The 18,755-nt window shown below is 37.8% G+C and overlaps 1 protein-coding gene across 4 annotated transcripts in view; it reads right to left on the bottom strand.

Moving 5' to 3' along the window:
• LOC106947881 (rho guanine nucleotide exchange factor 10-like protein) overlaps positions 1-18,755 on the bottom strand; it is a 122,690-nt gene that overhangs the window by 20,719 nt on the left and 83,216 nt on the right. For all 4 annotated transcript variants that reach the window (XM_015033183.1, XM_015033185.1, XM_015033182.1 and 1 more), the window contains one exon: positions 3,074-3,160. In XM_015033183.1, coding sequence (XP_014888669.1) covers positions 3,074-3,160 — 87 coding nt within the window. The remainder of the gene's footprint in view (positions 1-3,073; positions 3,161-18,755) is intronic.

The following is an 18,755-nucleotide window of genomic DNA, read 5'->3' on the forward strand; positions in this document are numbered from 1 at the left end:
AAAATACCAAACAACTGGAGTTGTGTCCTGCACAACAGTTGTGCAATACAGTTGTGTTCTGCTTTAATCACACACCTAAATCAGTGAATGCTCTGGTAGCATTTAGTAGATTGTTGCTATGAAACCAGTGAAAAGCAGAATGAAGTGGCTGTGTCTGAATTCACTTAATATAAAGTAAAAAAATAAAGCTGAAGGCTAAGAGTTCATTTATTAAGATGCATCTACGCTTTTCTCTACAGCAAATGTATTCTTGTTGTACACAATAGGAAGCAAAAAGGCAGCATTTGAGGAGATTTTGTTCCCAAAAACGAGAACTACGAGGGTAGAAAAAGTGGGACGGGGAAGGTGAAGGCATTCAGGCAAACATTGCAGTATCAGGCTGATTAGACACAATGTCATTACTCTGATCAAAGCGTGCAGAAATCCCCATAGCCCATCTCACTTTAACATGATTAGTGTCATCCCTTATTTGACAAGGCTGCCAGGGAGGTAGAACCAACTGGGGGCGTGAACACTCAGCCACTAATTATTCATACTGGAACCGCAGGCCTTCACTATTATTATGATTATAATTATTATAATTATTCCCATTAATATTTTATTTTTGAGGAAAGTGCTTTGTTTATGTTTTGTAACATATTGTTTTAAATAGCTTCTCATAACAGCAAATGCTAAAGAGTTACGTTTAGAAGTCAAAGAGCTGACTAAATGGTTTGAATGATTTCTTTCCAGAGCTTCAAACACTGCAGATTACTCACTCTCAAGTTTTTTTCATTTAAAACAAGATCTGTCCTTTCTCTGTTACTTCATTTTAGAATTTTTATTTTTTTTTTTTTACAAAGAAGCTGATCAACTTGGGTCAAAATAAAAATATTCCAGTTTCTTTGCAACAAAATGTCTTTAAACTGAACGGAAAATTCACATCCAACTGCCCTTAAAATGCAGTTATGCTTTTATAAAGAATAAAGGTATAATTATTGATCACAAAGTATTCAATTTGAGTAAGTTTGTCAAGTTTTTGTCAAACATCAAAAACATCAAGCCAAACAAGATTTTTACTTGTTTGGTGCAAACAAGTAAAAATTTCTCTCTGTCCTCAGATAAACTTGACTTTAATATATCTCAGAAAACCAAAAGATGTGGATATTTCACTCTAAAATGCCAATATGACAAAGTTCATTCAGGTACCATCTCAAACATAAATTATGTGTCTGTATGTGGAAAATATAAAAATTCTATTGGAGAGGAAAAATGCTTTGCAAAGGATTAAAGAATCAAAATTTAAGTTTTCTAAAAACCTTCACTGAAATGACGCAGTGTCAAATATTTGAACAGTGCTCTGCTTATTTTGAAGTATATTATTACTAGATTTGTGATTAAATCTTGTTGCAGGACATGTCAAGATAGTGAACTGCGAAATGTGTCTCCCAAAAGTCATTTTGGTTAATGCCAGTAATTGATTATGTTTAGTGAGTTTGATTATGAGCTTCAGATATAAAAAGGTGAGTGCTTTAAGCTTGAGACCCACTTGTACATGTTTTACACTTTGAAACAAGACTTAGCATTCTTATGGAGAAACCACATGCATTTGGTTGATTTAAAGTTTAATGGACAGAGACAGAAAAGAAAGACGGAAAGACAAGTACAGGGAGGAAATATGGAAAGAGAGGATACCAGACAAAACCATAGAAATCTGCTTCTACACCCACAGAAAGAGAGGGACAAACAGAATAAAAAATGTTGTGACAACACATGCAACAATAACTCAAAAAAGTGAACACCTTCTATAGTATGCAGAATTATGTTAGTTTAAAGACTGGACATCAACAACATCAACATTAGCTATGCAGACAGATGTCTTTCTGAGTAATGAAACAGCTTTATTTCCAGACATAATCAATCTGTCATGCAGGTGGATCATTCTGGGTTGTTATGACCACACCTGAATCTAAATGTAAGTAAGAAAACGGAAAATGATGAGCTCTCATGATGTGCTCAAGGTCTGAGTGACCTGTTTAAACTATAATGGAAAGTAAAATAGAATTTGTTGCAAACTAATGTTACTCATATCATAGAAGCAACAAAGCATTTTATCATGAACCTTGTGTGATACCAAATGAATGTTTCTAAAAGAGCTTTTACGGCGCTAAAAACAAGCACAAAAATGTTTTAAGGTGCATTTGAGCACATTTTTGTGCATATGCATATAAATGGCAAGTGGGCATATGCAGATAAGCAGGTTCTGATGAAGCAAAGATCTGATGGTGGGCACCGCTGCAGAAGAAAGCATGGTTTCATCTCATTACTTGATTATTCGATTAGTTGTTTACCAAAATATTAAACTGCTGCATATCTACTTTACGTCAGACTCGTGTTACAAAATGCACTTAAAAAAGTAGTGTGCAAAGAGCTGCAAAGTCAAAAGGGAAACACAGCTTTGTTATACATTTATGTGGTGGTAAAAAGCAGAGAACTAAAATGCTGAAAATAAAACAATTTCAGGCAGCAATCAGGAATGGGGCCAAGAATGCTAATGATGTCATTTCCTCATCTGAGTGAATGTCGAATCTCCTTTAGAATGGCACCTCAAATGCAATTAAGTCTGAGACGCAGGGCCTCACTCTCACTCGTGGAGGGCCAACACTTGATTGAACCACCTTTTAGGTCAAAAGAGGTGTACCTGATAAATTAACCAGCCTTTCCATTGTGGCCAGGGACAAAAATGGAAACTTTTGAAGAAGAAAAAAAAAAAAAAGATTTCCTGCTTTGTTTTTTCCACTCTGGAATCTTTCCTCATCCCGGATTGTGTTAAATTCCCGAGAGGTCAGGGGTAGTGAAGTGGTAGTGTGTGAGAATGATTTGTCCCACTCATCATAAAATTGTGTGTTGCAGTTGTTAACTACTCACAGCAATATCAAAATTATTTACAATAGTTTCCAGGGGACAATTTTCAAATATCGGCATAGTTAAACACAGACGTATTCTCATTTACAGCAAAACATTTAAACAGTAACTGCCGTGAATGGTATGCCCAAGAGTCTGCATTTCTTCATGTGTCACTATCATAACTTACCCAGAGGTAGCCTTGAGGTAAAGAGGTACTCGCTGCAGAAAAGCCCAACAACGCACAGTTAACAGGGTTGTGAAGAGCAGTTTCAAGCTAAAAAAAAAAAAAAAAAAAAAAAAAAACATCCTTATTATGCATGTCTTCAGACAGTAATTCCATTGTCTTTTCAATATATTGTTGTAATTCTAGTTACCATAGTGTAAACTGGTTTGAGAAATTCTGCAACAAAACTAAGTATGGAAATCTGTAACTTTTAACTGTATATGTCTTTTTTTTTTCATTTTTTCAGAGCAGCCTATTAAATAAAAGAAGGACTGAGACACAGAAAAATCACACACTATTTTATGGAGTGCGATTGAATAGCAAAGAGCACAGTATTTCTTGTCAAGTTCATTTTTTGAAGCAAAAGAGATTCATTTTCAGTTCAGAAAAAATAAATAAAAAACACCTCCCCTCACCAGTGATGGTAGGCTACAAGCCTACCCAGTAATGGTATGCTTGTTTTATAATTTCAAAATAGAATTCCAATGACTAATGTTAAAGACTTTTTTTTTTTTTTTAAATCATCAAGTAAAACAAATTATGTAGACATATTTTTAGATTGGATGGTACAGGTCCTTTTAACAGCATAAACAAACAAAATAAATAAAAGCCAAGGCTGAGGAGTTTAGTTCAAGTCAGTGACTTTTGAAATCTTCAGTAGCTTTTTATTTCAGAAGAAAATTCATGCTTTTTGAATGAGAGTTAAAAGACAAAACGATTTAGAAGCATAATATGTTTTTCAATGGCTGTGCGTTTCGGAGGCCATGTAAATTATGCTATAATAATTCTTCTCATACTAAGAGGACTAAAGCACCCGTTTGCGCTTCGTCAAAATCAATGATCTGTCAAATAGGTAAAATAAATATACATTGCTTATTTATATTGCACACATGTTTGCCTGAAATGGAGTGACTGAGGTTGACATTTACAAAATGAAGTGCATGTGTGATAGTACACCAACAACCTCTAACCAGGCGCTCTCTATTTGGGAATGATGATTACTTTGGAATATGACCGCTAAAGGTAGGCCATGTAGCCGACAGAACAAATAATTGTGTGTTGTTGGGATAATGGAGGCCAGAAGTGGGTGAGTCGCTGAATTCGAGAAGAGGAAGAGAGTAAGTGAGTGAGTGAGTGTGGAGAGCGTCGGCGACGAGAGCTCCATGTCTTTAACTGTCGTCCTCTATGGCAGCATGCATCAATCACAGGTAATTTATAGCCACCCGTGGCAAAGACCCTCCCTCTTTTCTCTCCATTTGGGGTTGTTTGTAAACACTAAACAATAAAGGACACTGGCCAGATCACTGCTCTCCTTACATGCTCTGCAAAGCATTCCTCCTCTTTTTCTGTCTGTGCCCATCCATTCAAATTCATTCCAGAGATGCACAGCTCATCTTCTATCAATCTATCAGTCCTGTGTTCCCAATTCTCTTTCCCATCAGTCACACTTTTTTTATGCCTGCCCCTCTTTCTTTTATCTTTGTCTTGTGTCTCCTGCCACCTCTTTTCCTCTTCAAAAGCTGTGAAATGTTTTTTGATAGGTAATTAAGCAATAGCCATAAATGGTGTCCATATGGAAAAGCCCTGTGGTTAAAAGAAAGAGAGCTCTGTAATGGACCAGAGGGACCGAAACTCTATAGTGCTGGCGGGTCACTACTGGATGGATTTTATCAGTCACCTGAGACTGGCAAGCATTGTAGGCCAGTCTTCATAGACCTTGATAGCATTGTGTCTGAGTACATTGCAGCATTAGACTAGAAATGTATCCATGGTAAATCTGCCCTCCACTGCTTTGTATGGTATTCAAAAGCAGTAATGTAGGATTTCGAGTGAAAAGAGCCAATCTCAGTTTATTTATATTAGAATAGTAATTAGCAGCTTGCAAACGACCCCATATTTAAGTGTGCATTAAAAGAGGCAAACCATTTTCCATAATGGATACTTAAAAGTAAAGGCACATAATTATTGAAAATATCAATGAGCTATTCAGTCTGTGTAAATGACAAATCTTAAATATTACATGAAAACCTTTTGATTGAAAAAAATGGCCACAATGAATGAAGCATACTATGACGCCATTGCATTAAAACAGTAGCAATGACTACAATCAATACAGTGAACTACTGGTCCACTTACTGGACCTCTTGAAACAGCCAGTGGAGAGAGCAGAGTGAGCATAACAACAAAGCCTGTAAAATTGTTTCCACCTATGAATGTGCTAATTATATCGACACCGGCACACAGGAAATGTGGCCCTAAAGCAACGTCCATATTACAGGCACTACCAAAGCTAATATGGTATCAGTGAGGCCCCATTTAAAAATCAATGACATCCAAGTTTTTTCAAAGTCTTCGGTGGGTCTCGTTTTTGCAGCTTGTGTGTCCGTCTGGAAGGCTGTGGGAGTGGAACAGAGAGCGTAAAGACATCCTCTTGTGTGGGTGCATAATGAGAAGGAAAGGTGAGCTTGTAAGCCAGCTGAGGAGATTTGATGGAGGATTTCAGGGAACACGAGGAAGGAAAGGGAGGAAATCGGCAGGCGAGCCAATTAAAGGATGATTTGTTAATGTGATGGGAGGGCGAATTTCCAGCTGCTGGTCACCAATGGCTCCAACAGTCAAAAGAGCATTACTCCCACCTATCATCTCAAGAGGTTCTATTCCATCTACTGGTTTAAGCATATCAGCGCAGAAACGTTTACCGTTTGTCTACATGATACATTTCATGTGTAAAGCTAAATCTCCTTCCTGTAGGATGGGAACATTTATTGTCAACATTCCTTATATATTATGAAAACTTTTTGCCAAGAGATACTGTGGTACACACCTTGGCACATTGTCAGCAGCAGCAAGTAGCAATAGTTATTGGTCGTGGTCTAATATGACAGGAAAGAGTTTTAATGATTCATGCTTTTGGCTGTCAGACTGTCAGAGCAGTGCTCCCTTGGTAAATATGGCTTCCCCAAATCCAATTAAGGTTGTTTCAATTCCCAAGGCTACTAAGTTGCACTGTTTTTCCTTAAAGCAATTTCCCCCTGTAAGCACTGTGAAATCTTTTTCTTCTCAATGTGTGGAAGACATAGAGATTTGTGACAACTGCTTTCCAAAATACAACAGTGCATTATATTAACTGGAGACTTTTAATGTTATTAATGATGATATGTACGACAACAACAATTGCATTGTTGGTCTCCACAATTCCCATGTAATATATATGCTTTATTGGAAATAGTGCTCTACAGTCACTTTATAAAATACTGCCTTATGTGAAAGTCCTGACCAAACACTTTTAGGCAATTGCAAAAAAAAAAAAAAAAAGTGTGTGAGCAAATGCTTTTCACTGCACAGTATAGCCTGATGAAAATCTAATAAAAAAAATAATATCTCAATAAACAGCCAGTGAACTGGGTGTCGTATACAGGACCCAGGGAAAGAAATTAACCCAGTACTTTTTTTCTAATTCCAAAGTCACAGTACCTTCTCCCAATTCCATACCAACAATCTTTTACACGCACTAACAAGCACTAATAGAAAACTTCCACTGTTTATTAACTGGTAATTGACTGGTGCAGGAACTCCCTCTTGACTGTGACTCCACCGCCTCAGGCTAGAGGCAGGACAGCCACAAAGTGAACCGCCAGTCAACCTGAAATTGCTTATATCCAGACCACTGTTACAGGTAATGGAAACAAAAGAAGCTGGAACAGAAGATATTTTGCAAAGTTGGTCTGCAGGTAATTAAGATAGAAAATTATGATGGACAATGATGTAGGTTCATTGTTAAAACTGAATGGGTGGTTTTAAAGCTCTAGCAATTACAGGATAAGGGCATATAAAAAAAACAACATAAAAACAAAAACTGGATTAACTGGATTTATTTTTTGAGCATTATACTACTTACTACTGATGTAATGAGACCTAATTATGCAATATATTTAGCTAAACATGTTCAGAAGGACAAATCACACACACAGAAAATAAATCTGAATGATTGTAACTGGGGCTGCACAGTGGTGCAGTTGGTAGAGCTGTTGCCGTGCAATGAATTGAACCCATGTCCTGGGTTCAATTCCCAGCCCTGGTCTTTCTGCATGGAGTTTGCATGTTCTCCCTGTGCATGCATGGGTCTTCTCCGGGTACTCCGGTTTCCTCCCACAGTCCAAAAACATGACTGTCAAGTCAATTGGCCTCTCCAAATTGCCCCTAGGTGTGAGTGTGTGTGTGTGTGTGTGTGTGCATGGTTGTTTGTCGTGGAATGTTAGCTGGAGATAGGCACCAGCACCCCTCCCAACCCCACTAAGGGACCAGGGTGTAAAGAAAATGGATGGATGATTATAACTGTATTTTTTCTTAAAGATGTGCTAAATTCACTTTCTTGGTGATATCTATTATTGACCTTGCATAGGTGTTCAACTGATGACATGAGGGTAAAACTCAGTTACTAGGATTAATATTATTACTTTGCTAGACAAAGCTTTCTGTGGCTTCATATGCTTTAGAGATTGAGACAGATTCTACATGAAAATACTGATTCCCATCATAGTAAAGTATTATCATAAGATGATCACTCAGAGCAAACTGATATGGATTTGCAGATCCTTCACTGTACAGGGTTTCTGATTGGTATTTTCTGACTACTGTGATACAAAAACACAACACTCACAACTGTAATAGAAATTCTGCAGGGGTCAAGATTTCAGGTTTTTCTTTAATTTGTCACTTGTCTGTTTTTTTTCCCCCATAAGCAGATGGCTATTTAAAAGAGTGGACCATCTGGGAAGCTTTTGTTAAAAACAGTTTGGAAAAGGGCATGCACTTTCAAACATATTTGGCAGGTAAGTGGATGAGCCATCTGTCTGTCACCATATATTCCAAGCTAGATCCAACCAGTCAGATCAACAGAATGGAGCCTGTTGGTACGATCAAACTCCCGCTGAAGTCAGTAGGGAAAAACTGTGAAAACATCTGTTATGTTGAGGAAAGCCATCAGTGTAGTCCTTTTTCAGTTTTCTGTGGGTTAGCTCTGAGATAGTTGACAAAATAAGCATGTATAGAGGGGGCTGTTTGTTAACTGTCACGATATCCAAAACACATGAGCGGCTCCCATGGTAATATATTGATAGGACTGACGCGTATAAACTTAATACACTCCTAAAACAGTATGATTTAAAAAAGAAATCTTTTTAAATGTCAGCAAGGACAAGATATCAAGAAATCTCTGTTGGTGTATAATGGTTTATTTTGTCTCATTTTATTACACTGTACACTGCACAGCTCGTCACTCTCTGCTTGAAACAACAAATGTTTGCTCTTTTCTCCTTAAGTTTTCCCTCTCCCTGACCTTTTCTGCCCTGATTGATCGAGTGATTTGTCAGAAATGGCAGAGTTCCAGACAGCTGCTCTTTGAGGTGCGCCAATCTTCCCCCTAGGCAGTTGATATGCAGAAGTATCTCATGCTGCTGTCTCTGGCTAAACCAAGAAACGATGTGTATATCCATAGATACATACACTGGAATTGTGTTAAGTAACAGACAATATGGAGAAGGAAAAACCAGACCTCTTGTTGAAAAGAAATAAGCATGGATTTATCATATTTAGGCATTATTTGAGACATATAGGATGTAGAAACTTGCCTGGCCAATCTGAAATTTGACCTAAGAGAAGAATAGAGTCTCAAAAGTTATCAAAAATTAGGACTTTTATAGTTTGCCAGTTTAAAGGTTAGGAGCATACTGCCCACTCAAAAGAAGAATTGCACTTGCTAAGGATGGAGCCAACTGTGACAAAAGCAATGTGCCCCCAAAAGATTGTTTCTTCAGGAGTGCCCTCCTCAAGGTTATACTGGTTTATCATTAACAGGAACTAGTTAACATCACCCCTGCAAGGTAAGAACAATTTATTTATGTTCATTATTCACCATCTAAATACTTTAAATAAAACTGAAAAACAAACTGACCCATTAAACTACATGAGGACGAGGCGCGGTGCATCCACGTTCGTCACAGAAATTTTATAATAGATCCTATTTCCCATGATTGTAATACCCAAATTTGGACAAATCGACTCTTATGAAATTTAAAAGATAACACATCTGATCAAATCCAAATAACTCTGGGCAACTTCCTGCCAGTTGATATCATTAACTGAGTCGGTGACCACATTTCATTACAAGAGAAAATGAGTAGATTAGAGATAATTGCTTTCAAACCACAGTTGCCAAAGTGGGTACAAATCCTCCACACGATGGATATGAATTGTTGCATTGTTGATAAAAAACCTCCCAGAAAAAGTTATCAAAATGGCCATGCTGCAAAAGTGCCAAATTGTGAAGGTGGAGTACAACTTTCATCTTTTTATGAGACGTTAAAATTTCTGACATCAGAAATGTCAAAATTATATCAGTCTGTTATAATTTTTGTCAAAAGTTATAAAGTAAATCAAGACAGCATGGAGTAAAATGTCTTAAGGAATATTGTTTCAAAGTCTGAGACTTTAGTAAATAGAAACAATAAAATATTTCTTGTCATTCTCAGACTTTTACTCAGTCATTGGTATATGTACAGAAGGATCCAAATAATACAGTCATATTCAATAACTTAAAATACGCATTCCCAGTCATTTGTCAAATTAAAAGAACCTTTTGAAAATTGACAACCTTTAAGAAGGCATTCAATATATGTCACATTTCTATATTGAAGTGTTTTGTTGGTTTGATGTTATGTTCTAGCTGTAAATGTTGTGTTTTCATTTACTATAAGAGGAAAAAAGCACCCTAAAGGCTTTCAAACAACCATCTGTGGGTAATCTATGTAATACGATTTATTTAATGATGACGTTTCTGAAATAAATGGACATTTCAGTGATATTCAAAATTTCTGAATGGGTCTGCAGAGGGTAAGTTGATCATTTGGTCCTTAAACCTATTACCTTTAGTTCTAAAACAGAAGAAAGAGGTATTCCAAGCGTTTAAATTTTAATGAGCTCACTTGCATATTTAGGGTCAATGATAGAATGTATACAATTCACTCCCCAACCCAATCTTCTTTTTTCAGAGAAGGCAGACAGTTCAAGGGATGAGAAAGGTTTTAAACTGGCGATACTATCACTAAAGAGGCAGAAGTCCCTAGTATCAGCTGTCAGACAAATATAATATAGTGTTGACTTCCTTTTCCAGGTGGTTTAACAACTGGCTCTTTGATTCATGAGTTTCCAGCTTCTCACAGAATGGCTGTGGCAGACAATTTACCCAATTCACTGCTTTAACAACCCAAACAAAGCCTGGAAGGCTTAATGACATATGAAATCACAATCAGCTTTAAAATGATTAATGACCACACTGTTTAATCCCTTTAAGTATCTAGAGAGAAGGAACAAAAACTACTTTAGGAACACCAGCAAAAAAGTTAATCTTTAAAAATTCAGAGTACTCTGATTACAAATTAGCTATTTGAGCCCTCGGAACAAGTGTGCAATCGTAACATGGCCATATGGCGACACCAACACGTTGTTTGCTCATTATCTGTTTCCTAATAAATCTGACGCTCAAATTAACCTAATTTTAAAAGACAACACGATCAAAGTCAAAACTTGCAGGTCATGTTATAATTTCATGTGCTTCATGACACGCCTTGATTAAAATTCCCCTAGCATCCACAAGCACAGATCAAAGGGCCAACCACCTGCTGTGCATGCAGGCCTGTATTAAGCACAGAGTATTCAAAGTCATTTGAAGACAATAAGATTAAACCATCTGCAAGTAAATGTGTGGATTTTTAACTGTTCTTAGCTCTGGCAAAAGGTCCTTTGGAGGTAGTTTGGGCACAAGGCAAAACCATGTGGCTCTCAGCTTAATATTGAAACTAACTCAGGACATCTCTCAGAATTTAATAAGCACTTTCTGAACAGTAACGATTCCCCATCTCCCCTAGCTATGCCACAGATTATATCAGCAAAAAGTTGAATGAATTTGGAGAGAGGTTTTGCATATCTCTGTTCAGAGCCCCAGCTTGACATTGGTAGGACATTATAAACTCATATTCATGACTCGACTGAGATTTCTTCCCTGTGCCCTTCACTGCTGCAAGACTGCTAACAAATGCGATGCAAATTTACTCTGTTACTGTGCCCCATCTTCACACACCCATGCACATGCACTTCAAGCCCCCACCCTTCACCCTCTCGGACTCCTGTGACCATGTCCATTTGGACTTTGGATGAAAGGAGTGTCCTACCCCTGCATTAATGGTCTGAAAGAAGACTACAGGCCAAAACTTCCCTGTGTAGTTTATCACTTCCAACATCTTCACTTGTATTTTCCCAGAGGCGTCTGCACCAAGCAAAGACAAGCATTGTACAAGAGATTTTCACCGTCCTCAAAGACAGAGGCTGACACAATGGTTTGTCATCATGAACGCCCATAAAATAAAACCCTGGGCTTGAGATCAAAACCTATCTTCTGTAATCCCTAATATCTGGGCTGTCATGCCAGCTCAATCCCGACCATGTGGCGCTGGAACTGCTTTTGCCAAAGACGCTGTGCAGATTAAGGAGCACTTCTTGTATTTGAATCCGTCTCTTCTTGGAAACTTGCTTTCTATTTGGCGTCAGATTAGACAATCCCAAATCACAAATGTTTCAAAAATGCTAATGGACTTTCTCAAGCATCACATTGACCAGTTGAGCTCAGTTCTATATTTAGATTTAAATGATGATTTTTTTTCATATTTCCAAATGAAAACAAAACAATTGTCCTACATGTCAAACATTTACTCTGTTACTGTGCCCCATTGTGAAAGGAAACTTCAAGTTTCCTTTCACAATGCTTTCTTTAAAAAAAAAAGTCTTATGGGTTTAAAATCTTTCCACTGCATGATCAGACTGTGTTTACTCTGCTATGTTTACTTTTTTTATCAGACCACCGTGGAATAAATGTGAACAAAAGCAAATAAAGTTCAGTTTTAGGGTTGGGAAGATTTGCAAGAATCACAACCCTTAGTGAAAAAGTTAGAAACAATTCAGAGTTTTCTATGTTGTCGTTGGAGCCCAGGAATGTTTCAATAAAAGAAAATGCAAATTCCAGCAAGAAAAAAATTACCATTACCAGCAAAGTTGTATTCTGATAGACTTCTTACAGAATAATCATTTTGGTTTATTCCAAAGTATAACCTTGCAAAGCCAAGATTCAAACGGCTATTAATCAGACTGACATTCTGCAATAATAATAATAATAATAATATATTTTCAAGGTTAGAGTCCAGTCATCATATGACTCCATCTTTATCTCTACTCACAGCTTATCTTTGATGTTTAGAGGTGCCTCCTGATTATTTTGTTGCAATTATTGTGAAGGAATTATATCGTAAGCTTTGCAGAAAAAAGCTTCGCTGTTGGCTCCCCTGATTTCTGTCTAACCTTATACAGTAACTCTCACCCTTAGGGAACATGAGAATTCAGAGTATTAACTTTCCATTTCAGGCTAATTAAAAACATATTTTTGTTTAAAATAATAATAGAAAAACTTTTCAAAAACTCCAACTAACTTCAGCTCAGATTAATTTCAAACAGAGATAATGGAAGTATGCGCTGTTCTTTTTCCTGCTGTTTTTTTTTCTTTCCATTTTGTTTAGCAAGAAGGAGTACTGGAAAAAACTGGGAAAAAGAATGCATTCCTGTTGCTTTCTGAAAGATGACCATTACAAAAACATTTTTGTTTAAATTATTGCACTACAAGTTGCTATTTTTAAATGAACACTTGTCAAGTGAGAACAATTTACTGTCACTGCAATCCATAGAAATGTAAAACGAAACACAATAGGGTGTCATTGCAACATTACTGCACAATTTGTCACATATTAACTCTTTTTTTTTATACCAAATAACATAAGATTTGCTTAGCATTAAAACTAACTGTGCTGTAAACTCTTGGTGTGGTTTGCTTATGTAGAAGTGAACACAACAGTCCTACTAGCAGGCAGACCAAAACAACTGTACCAAGGCCGTTTGGAAGAGGTGGTTTTGGTAGTTTAAAACAAACTCTAAAGCGGTTCATTTATAGTGTGAATGTGGTCCAACGTTGATTTGACTCACCTGCCAAGTACACGCTGCAGGTTAGAGCCATATGCTTCCCTGTAGTCCAGTAAGAATTACCGCAAACATAGGCTGCATAAAGCCCTATACAACTTTCAATAAGTCTTCTCCAAATCCCTTTGGTATACCTTATTACATAATTTTGCATTGTACATTGATACCAAACCACCAGAAAATGTTATACGTCTTTATTCATCAAATAATTTGGAACAAAGTACACAAACGACAGGTGTAAAAATGCCCTTAGATTCATTTAGCTGTTTTCTTTAATTTGCCACAAAGAACAAATATGAGGCACATTTTCACTGCTACTATGGTGTGCCATATAATTACCCTAAAGCAGATGTAGTAACAGGACATTCTTGCAAACTAATTTCATTGCACTACTGTTTCTAAAGCAGCCATCTTTGTCTTCACATGCTAAGGGAAAGTGAAGCCAAGAGCCTTTTGAGAGAGAAGAACACAAGGGCAGAAAGAGAGATTTGAGTAACTAATAATCTCTTCAACCCTCAAACCTTCTCCCTGCCCCTAAATTTGCTCACTCTAAAATATTCTGTTGTAATAGCGATTAAAAGGCAGCTTTGTGTAAAAGCTAAGAATTTGACCATGTGTTTGTGTGTTAAACCTTATTTTCCTTCTTTAATCCCTTTGACATTGACCTACTACAACAAAACTAAGCAGCATCTACTGTTGGGGTTGCCAGATACTTAAAAGTATTAAGAGGGAAAGCTAATTAACAAAGCAAAGACTGAAGAGAGATAACGGCAACAAACTCTCTGATGTGGCACAATTAGAAATCAAAAAGGATGCAGGGTTTTCTTCCCCTTTTTTTCCAAACATAAGTAGTTTTTGCCCATCTTCTTCCCCACATGGATGCATAATCACAGGGAAAGAATGTGACCAAATTAGCACATTTAGCAGATCTGCTGGATTTCCCTTTTGGGTAGTTAATTTGTTCCTGCATGCTATCTTGACAAGTACAGAACGAGCAGAAACCCTTGGCAAGAGAAACAGAACTCCACTCTGAGGCATGGTTTCAGTGTCTATGATTCCCTGTAATTAGCATGTTAACTGTCACAGCAACAGATTGGGGCCTTTGCAAATGACCTCACTGTCAGGCAGTGGGTGTGGCTTTTCTTTAAAATTAAAAGATAAGGAAATGCACTGCCCTCTGTTGGAAAGAACAAGAAAAAAACCCATTATGAAAGTAAGGACTCATGAATACAAAAGTAACAAAACAAAGGCCATGAGTGGTACTTCCTTACTGTTTAAATTCCAACAGTGAATCTGGACAAGTGTAGGGATTTGTTCTCCATTTCTGTCAGTAGTCACAATAGTATACAAAACAGAAACTAACAGAAAGAATATTTATATTTCTCTTCTGTTCTTTCCATTATTATATAAATAGCTTGTTTGGTTGGTTTAAAAATGAGACTGTATCTCCACATTTGTGCTAAAGCACACATTCAGGCAGTTGCACTACTTATTTCAGCACCCTCATAATTATGCCAATATCTGCAACTTTTCTACAGTCTTTCAGCAGTGGTGCTATTTAGGCCGATATGGGGAGAAGTCAGCATTCACTTATGATGTCCATATGTCACAATGTTGGTGGTTTCACACTTACAATAAAAGAAAAACAAACAAACAAACTGATCAAACAATGGTCCAATTGAGATCAGAGTTATTAGTTAAGTATTTTCTGAATTGTTTTTTTATTCTATTTTCTCAGAGACAATGAAACTAAATGAAACATTTTCCATGCCATCCCTGCAGTTTGTACCATTTCACATGCCAGAATTTACCAAGTAGTGTTCACTCAAATTTCCACTTTGCTTCTATGTTTTCATATCTTTTTTTGTTGCTCCCTACAGAACACCTGACTTTTTTGCGAGAGGAGGTGCACAGCCAGCACTTTTCTGCTTCATTCTTCAAAGTACCCACAGACTATCATTTGAGTTCAATAAACCTGGCTACAAATTCTGCTTAGCACTGGCAGAGTACAAAACAAAAGGATTGACCTCTGCACACTCCTAGCACATTAGCTGAGATTTTGGAAACTGTCACAGCTGCCTCAGAGTTGTTCTTATCGAATAACAAAGTTTGACTTGTGACCTGACCTCAGCATGGGGTCCTCTTTGATTGGGAATCTTAAGCAGTTGGACGGTGTGTGCTGTCACAGTCCTCTGTAATTCTGACAGTGACAAGTTTAGTGTGCCAGGAGTTAAGCTTTGCTGAACAGAGCCACTCTTACCAACAGCCACAAAGACACGTATGCCCTGATCCAGCTTCATAATCAGAAATATGACTGACACTTTGTTAAGCGTTTCTTATATTCCATATGCCTCCTTTTGAACTCATGGGTTGAGCAGCATTGATTTGGTATTGTGAAGGGAAAATTATACTTCTATTTTTCAATAATTCAAGAGCCTTCTCAGAGTTTATAAAAATACAGGGGCCAATTTTACTCCTGAATCAGACAAAAACAAGATATCACAGTGAGATCCATATTCAATGTGTCTTTGAAAAATACAACTTAAAAAAATAAACCTCAGTAGATTAACAAAACATTTAGTGTATTTGTAATCCTATAGTTGCTTCTTTGGCAGTAGATATCAACCTCACCTGCTTTATAAACAAAGTAGCGTGGCATGTAAAGTGGCTTGGGCTCTACAGCCAACCTTTAGGTCAAAAACATGCATCATAACAATCATTCCTATTCCCACAAAATAAAAAATTAAAACGAAAACTAACTCATGTGAAATGAAAAGAAACCTGATTTCAGAAAATAAATAAATAAATAAATAAATCACTCGCAGTTCTACATTGTGCTGCTTGTTCCTCCTGTTTGCCAAAACGATATTACTATGGAGTCAGAGAGAGGACTGCTACGTCTGAGCGCAGAGAATGAGCTTTTAATCCATGCTGTGGCATCTATTCTGAACAAATGCACAAAGTGGTGGTATCTGTTCCTCTGAAAGGTAGCAAACAACCTTCAGGAAGAACAAAGCAAGCAGCATTGCATAAGGTGTCAACCTGATGCCTGTGGCTTAAATAATTAGAATAAAAAACAGTCTTGGGAAGAGGAAATAAATCATCAGAAAGATCTTGCCTGAGGCAAAGGCCACCTTTTCACACTGTCCTTCTCCTTTTTAATCCATATTTCATGACACAGTGTCTCATCTGTGACATGATACGCACACAGCCTTCACACATAGCTCTTTCATTCAGTCTGGATGCAAGAGCTTTGAGACATTATGTGTGTAAATTAGTCATTCCCCAGACAATGCCATAAACGTAGGCATGAGAACAAAATGTGTTTCCTAGTGCAAAAAGATGCCACTCAACAAGCTCATTTTCAGTGCATGCAACCACTTTTATGTGGTAGCCGAGTGCTCAGTGCCTCTCGCTTATCACTCCATCAGCGGGGAAGATGGATGACACAGTGAGTAAGAAGAGCATAGACAACATTCTCCTGAAGTACCAGCTAGCCAAGTAAACAAGTGCAGATCCCAGTGACCTGGCAGAAAGCAATTTCAACAGGCGCCGAGAAAAGTTACAACTTGTAACGGGATTAATGGATTTCCAAGCTTAATTGCACATTTTTATTTAAAGAAAAGGAACAAGACGCAAGCATGAAAGATGATGATAATCTGTGGGATCTATCCGGACTAGTGAAGTGCATCAGAGTTAGGATGTGATACTTGCAAAACAGACACAATCCTTTCAGAAGGGAGGAAAAAAAAAAAATGGATGCAGCACATAATCCTTCCCAGCGGAAGGAATTCTGTACTTTAAATTTTACATGTGGAAATTCTCAAAGCTATGCATGAGTTCTGGCCTATCAGCTATTCCTAACCCCTTCCTCCATTAATGGTTTTTAAACAAACAGCATTTACCAGAGTTAAAGTCTTGCTTTTGGACATAAAATAACCTTTTTAAGACTCCAGAAGAAGCTCGGCGTTCTGGTGTGAATTATGTGGCCAAGAGATTCCCGTCCCCTCGACATAAAATACTGCAAATATAAAGGGTTCATGTGAGTGTGCAAGGAAGCTTGAAACAGGACAGCAACAAAGCACTGATCTTCTTCAGAGCTTTGCTGAATAAGCTGTTTAACAGAAATACTGTGCACAAGAAAATATGTGTGTCCTAGATAAAGACAGGTATGTAATTTAAGCCCCTTAGTTCCCAACGCACTTTGTGATGCCAGTTGGTAAACAGCTTGCTGTGCTGTCAGATTACTGGCTTGCGTAAATACGCCTTTTATTGGTGTGGAGACTTTGAACTAACAACTTAACTTTTTCAGAGTAAAGCATCTCAAGTATCTGGAGCTAAAGACTGATAAGGTCTTTGTAGGGTATTTTATTTAAAAGTCCACCTGATTTTTCACTGATATCTACATCAACCTAAAGAGCCTGTCTGGGTAAACCGTACTTCAAGCACTAATATACTAAAACTACAGAATCTGGCATTAATTGTTCCACTTAAAAGTGAATTCTCCTGTGTAAAAATCTGTTACCCTTTTGGCTTTAGTATCTCATATTAATCCCTTAACCCAACCACCTCACAGCTCCCGATGGGCAAACTGCCAAACCTGCTCTGTTTCATATTTCAAAGATGGCAGAAAGGCCACTGAAAGAGAGCGTGCCATGACTCCTTAAACATCACAATGTGGTTTATCTATTAACTAGGATAGAGTTGGATTTTCTGCCTGTTTGCGTGTGCCTGTGTTTGTGTGGAAGAGAAAAGGCGGGGGGGGAGGAAGAGAATGAAAGTGATAAATTGAGAAGAGTCAGTCCTCCCCCGCTGTTCTCACTTCGCAGACTTGTGATAAGGTTTATCTCCGGAGCCTAACGAGTTCGCCCTGTAGCCCTCTCAAGCTCCCACTGAGTGGACCTCGACATACAGAACTGCAAGCAGCTAGCAGTGGACTTAGCTCCCTTAGGTGACCTGTGTGTGTGTGCTGTTCCTGCTTTGCTTCAGAACTAAATTTTTGCAGGAAATGGCTTCGGCCCCTTCGGCCACATCTCTTTTAATCTGGGATTTCTTTTATGCTTCCTTTTCTTCATCCTTTCTTCTCACTGTAACTCAGACTGCCAAGAGAAGCTGCAAGAGCTGGAGAAAGAGCTGTGGAGTTTTGGCACACAGAGGCATGTGTGTGTCTCAGAGGCAATGGCTGAGGCAAAGATGGAGACACGGAGAGAGAGAGGGGACTGCTGCTGAGTTAAGCCCCTAATCACACTCTGCTCTGCATGAAGGACTTAAAGTCACTCCATTTAATTCTACCTTCTCTTTAGTCAGAAAAGAGAAAGAAAAAACGCCTACCTCTTCAGCTTTCTGATACCTAGACTTCATTCCTTTGACATGGACATTCTGTTTGTGTATGAAATAGCAAAGCTACAAAGAGCACTGACTCAAATATGGTTTAAACTGTGTGTTCCTTGTCAACGTGAAGTTTTTGTCCGTAGCACATTTAAAATCAACAGTGTTGACCAAAGTCTTTCACAAAGACTAAAAATAGCCAAAGTTCAAAGGACTAAACTCAAAAATCAACGAGGACAAT

The sequence above is a fragment of the Poecilia latipinna genome, unplaced genomic scaffold (assembly GCF_001443285.1).
Source record: "Poecilia latipinna isolate Pla-1442-1.1 unplaced genomic scaffold, P_latipinna-1.0 Scaffold260, whole genome shotgun sequence".
Lineage (NCBI taxonomy): Eukaryota > Metazoa > Chordata > Actinopteri > Cyprinodontiformes > Poeciliidae > Poecilia > Poecilia latipinna.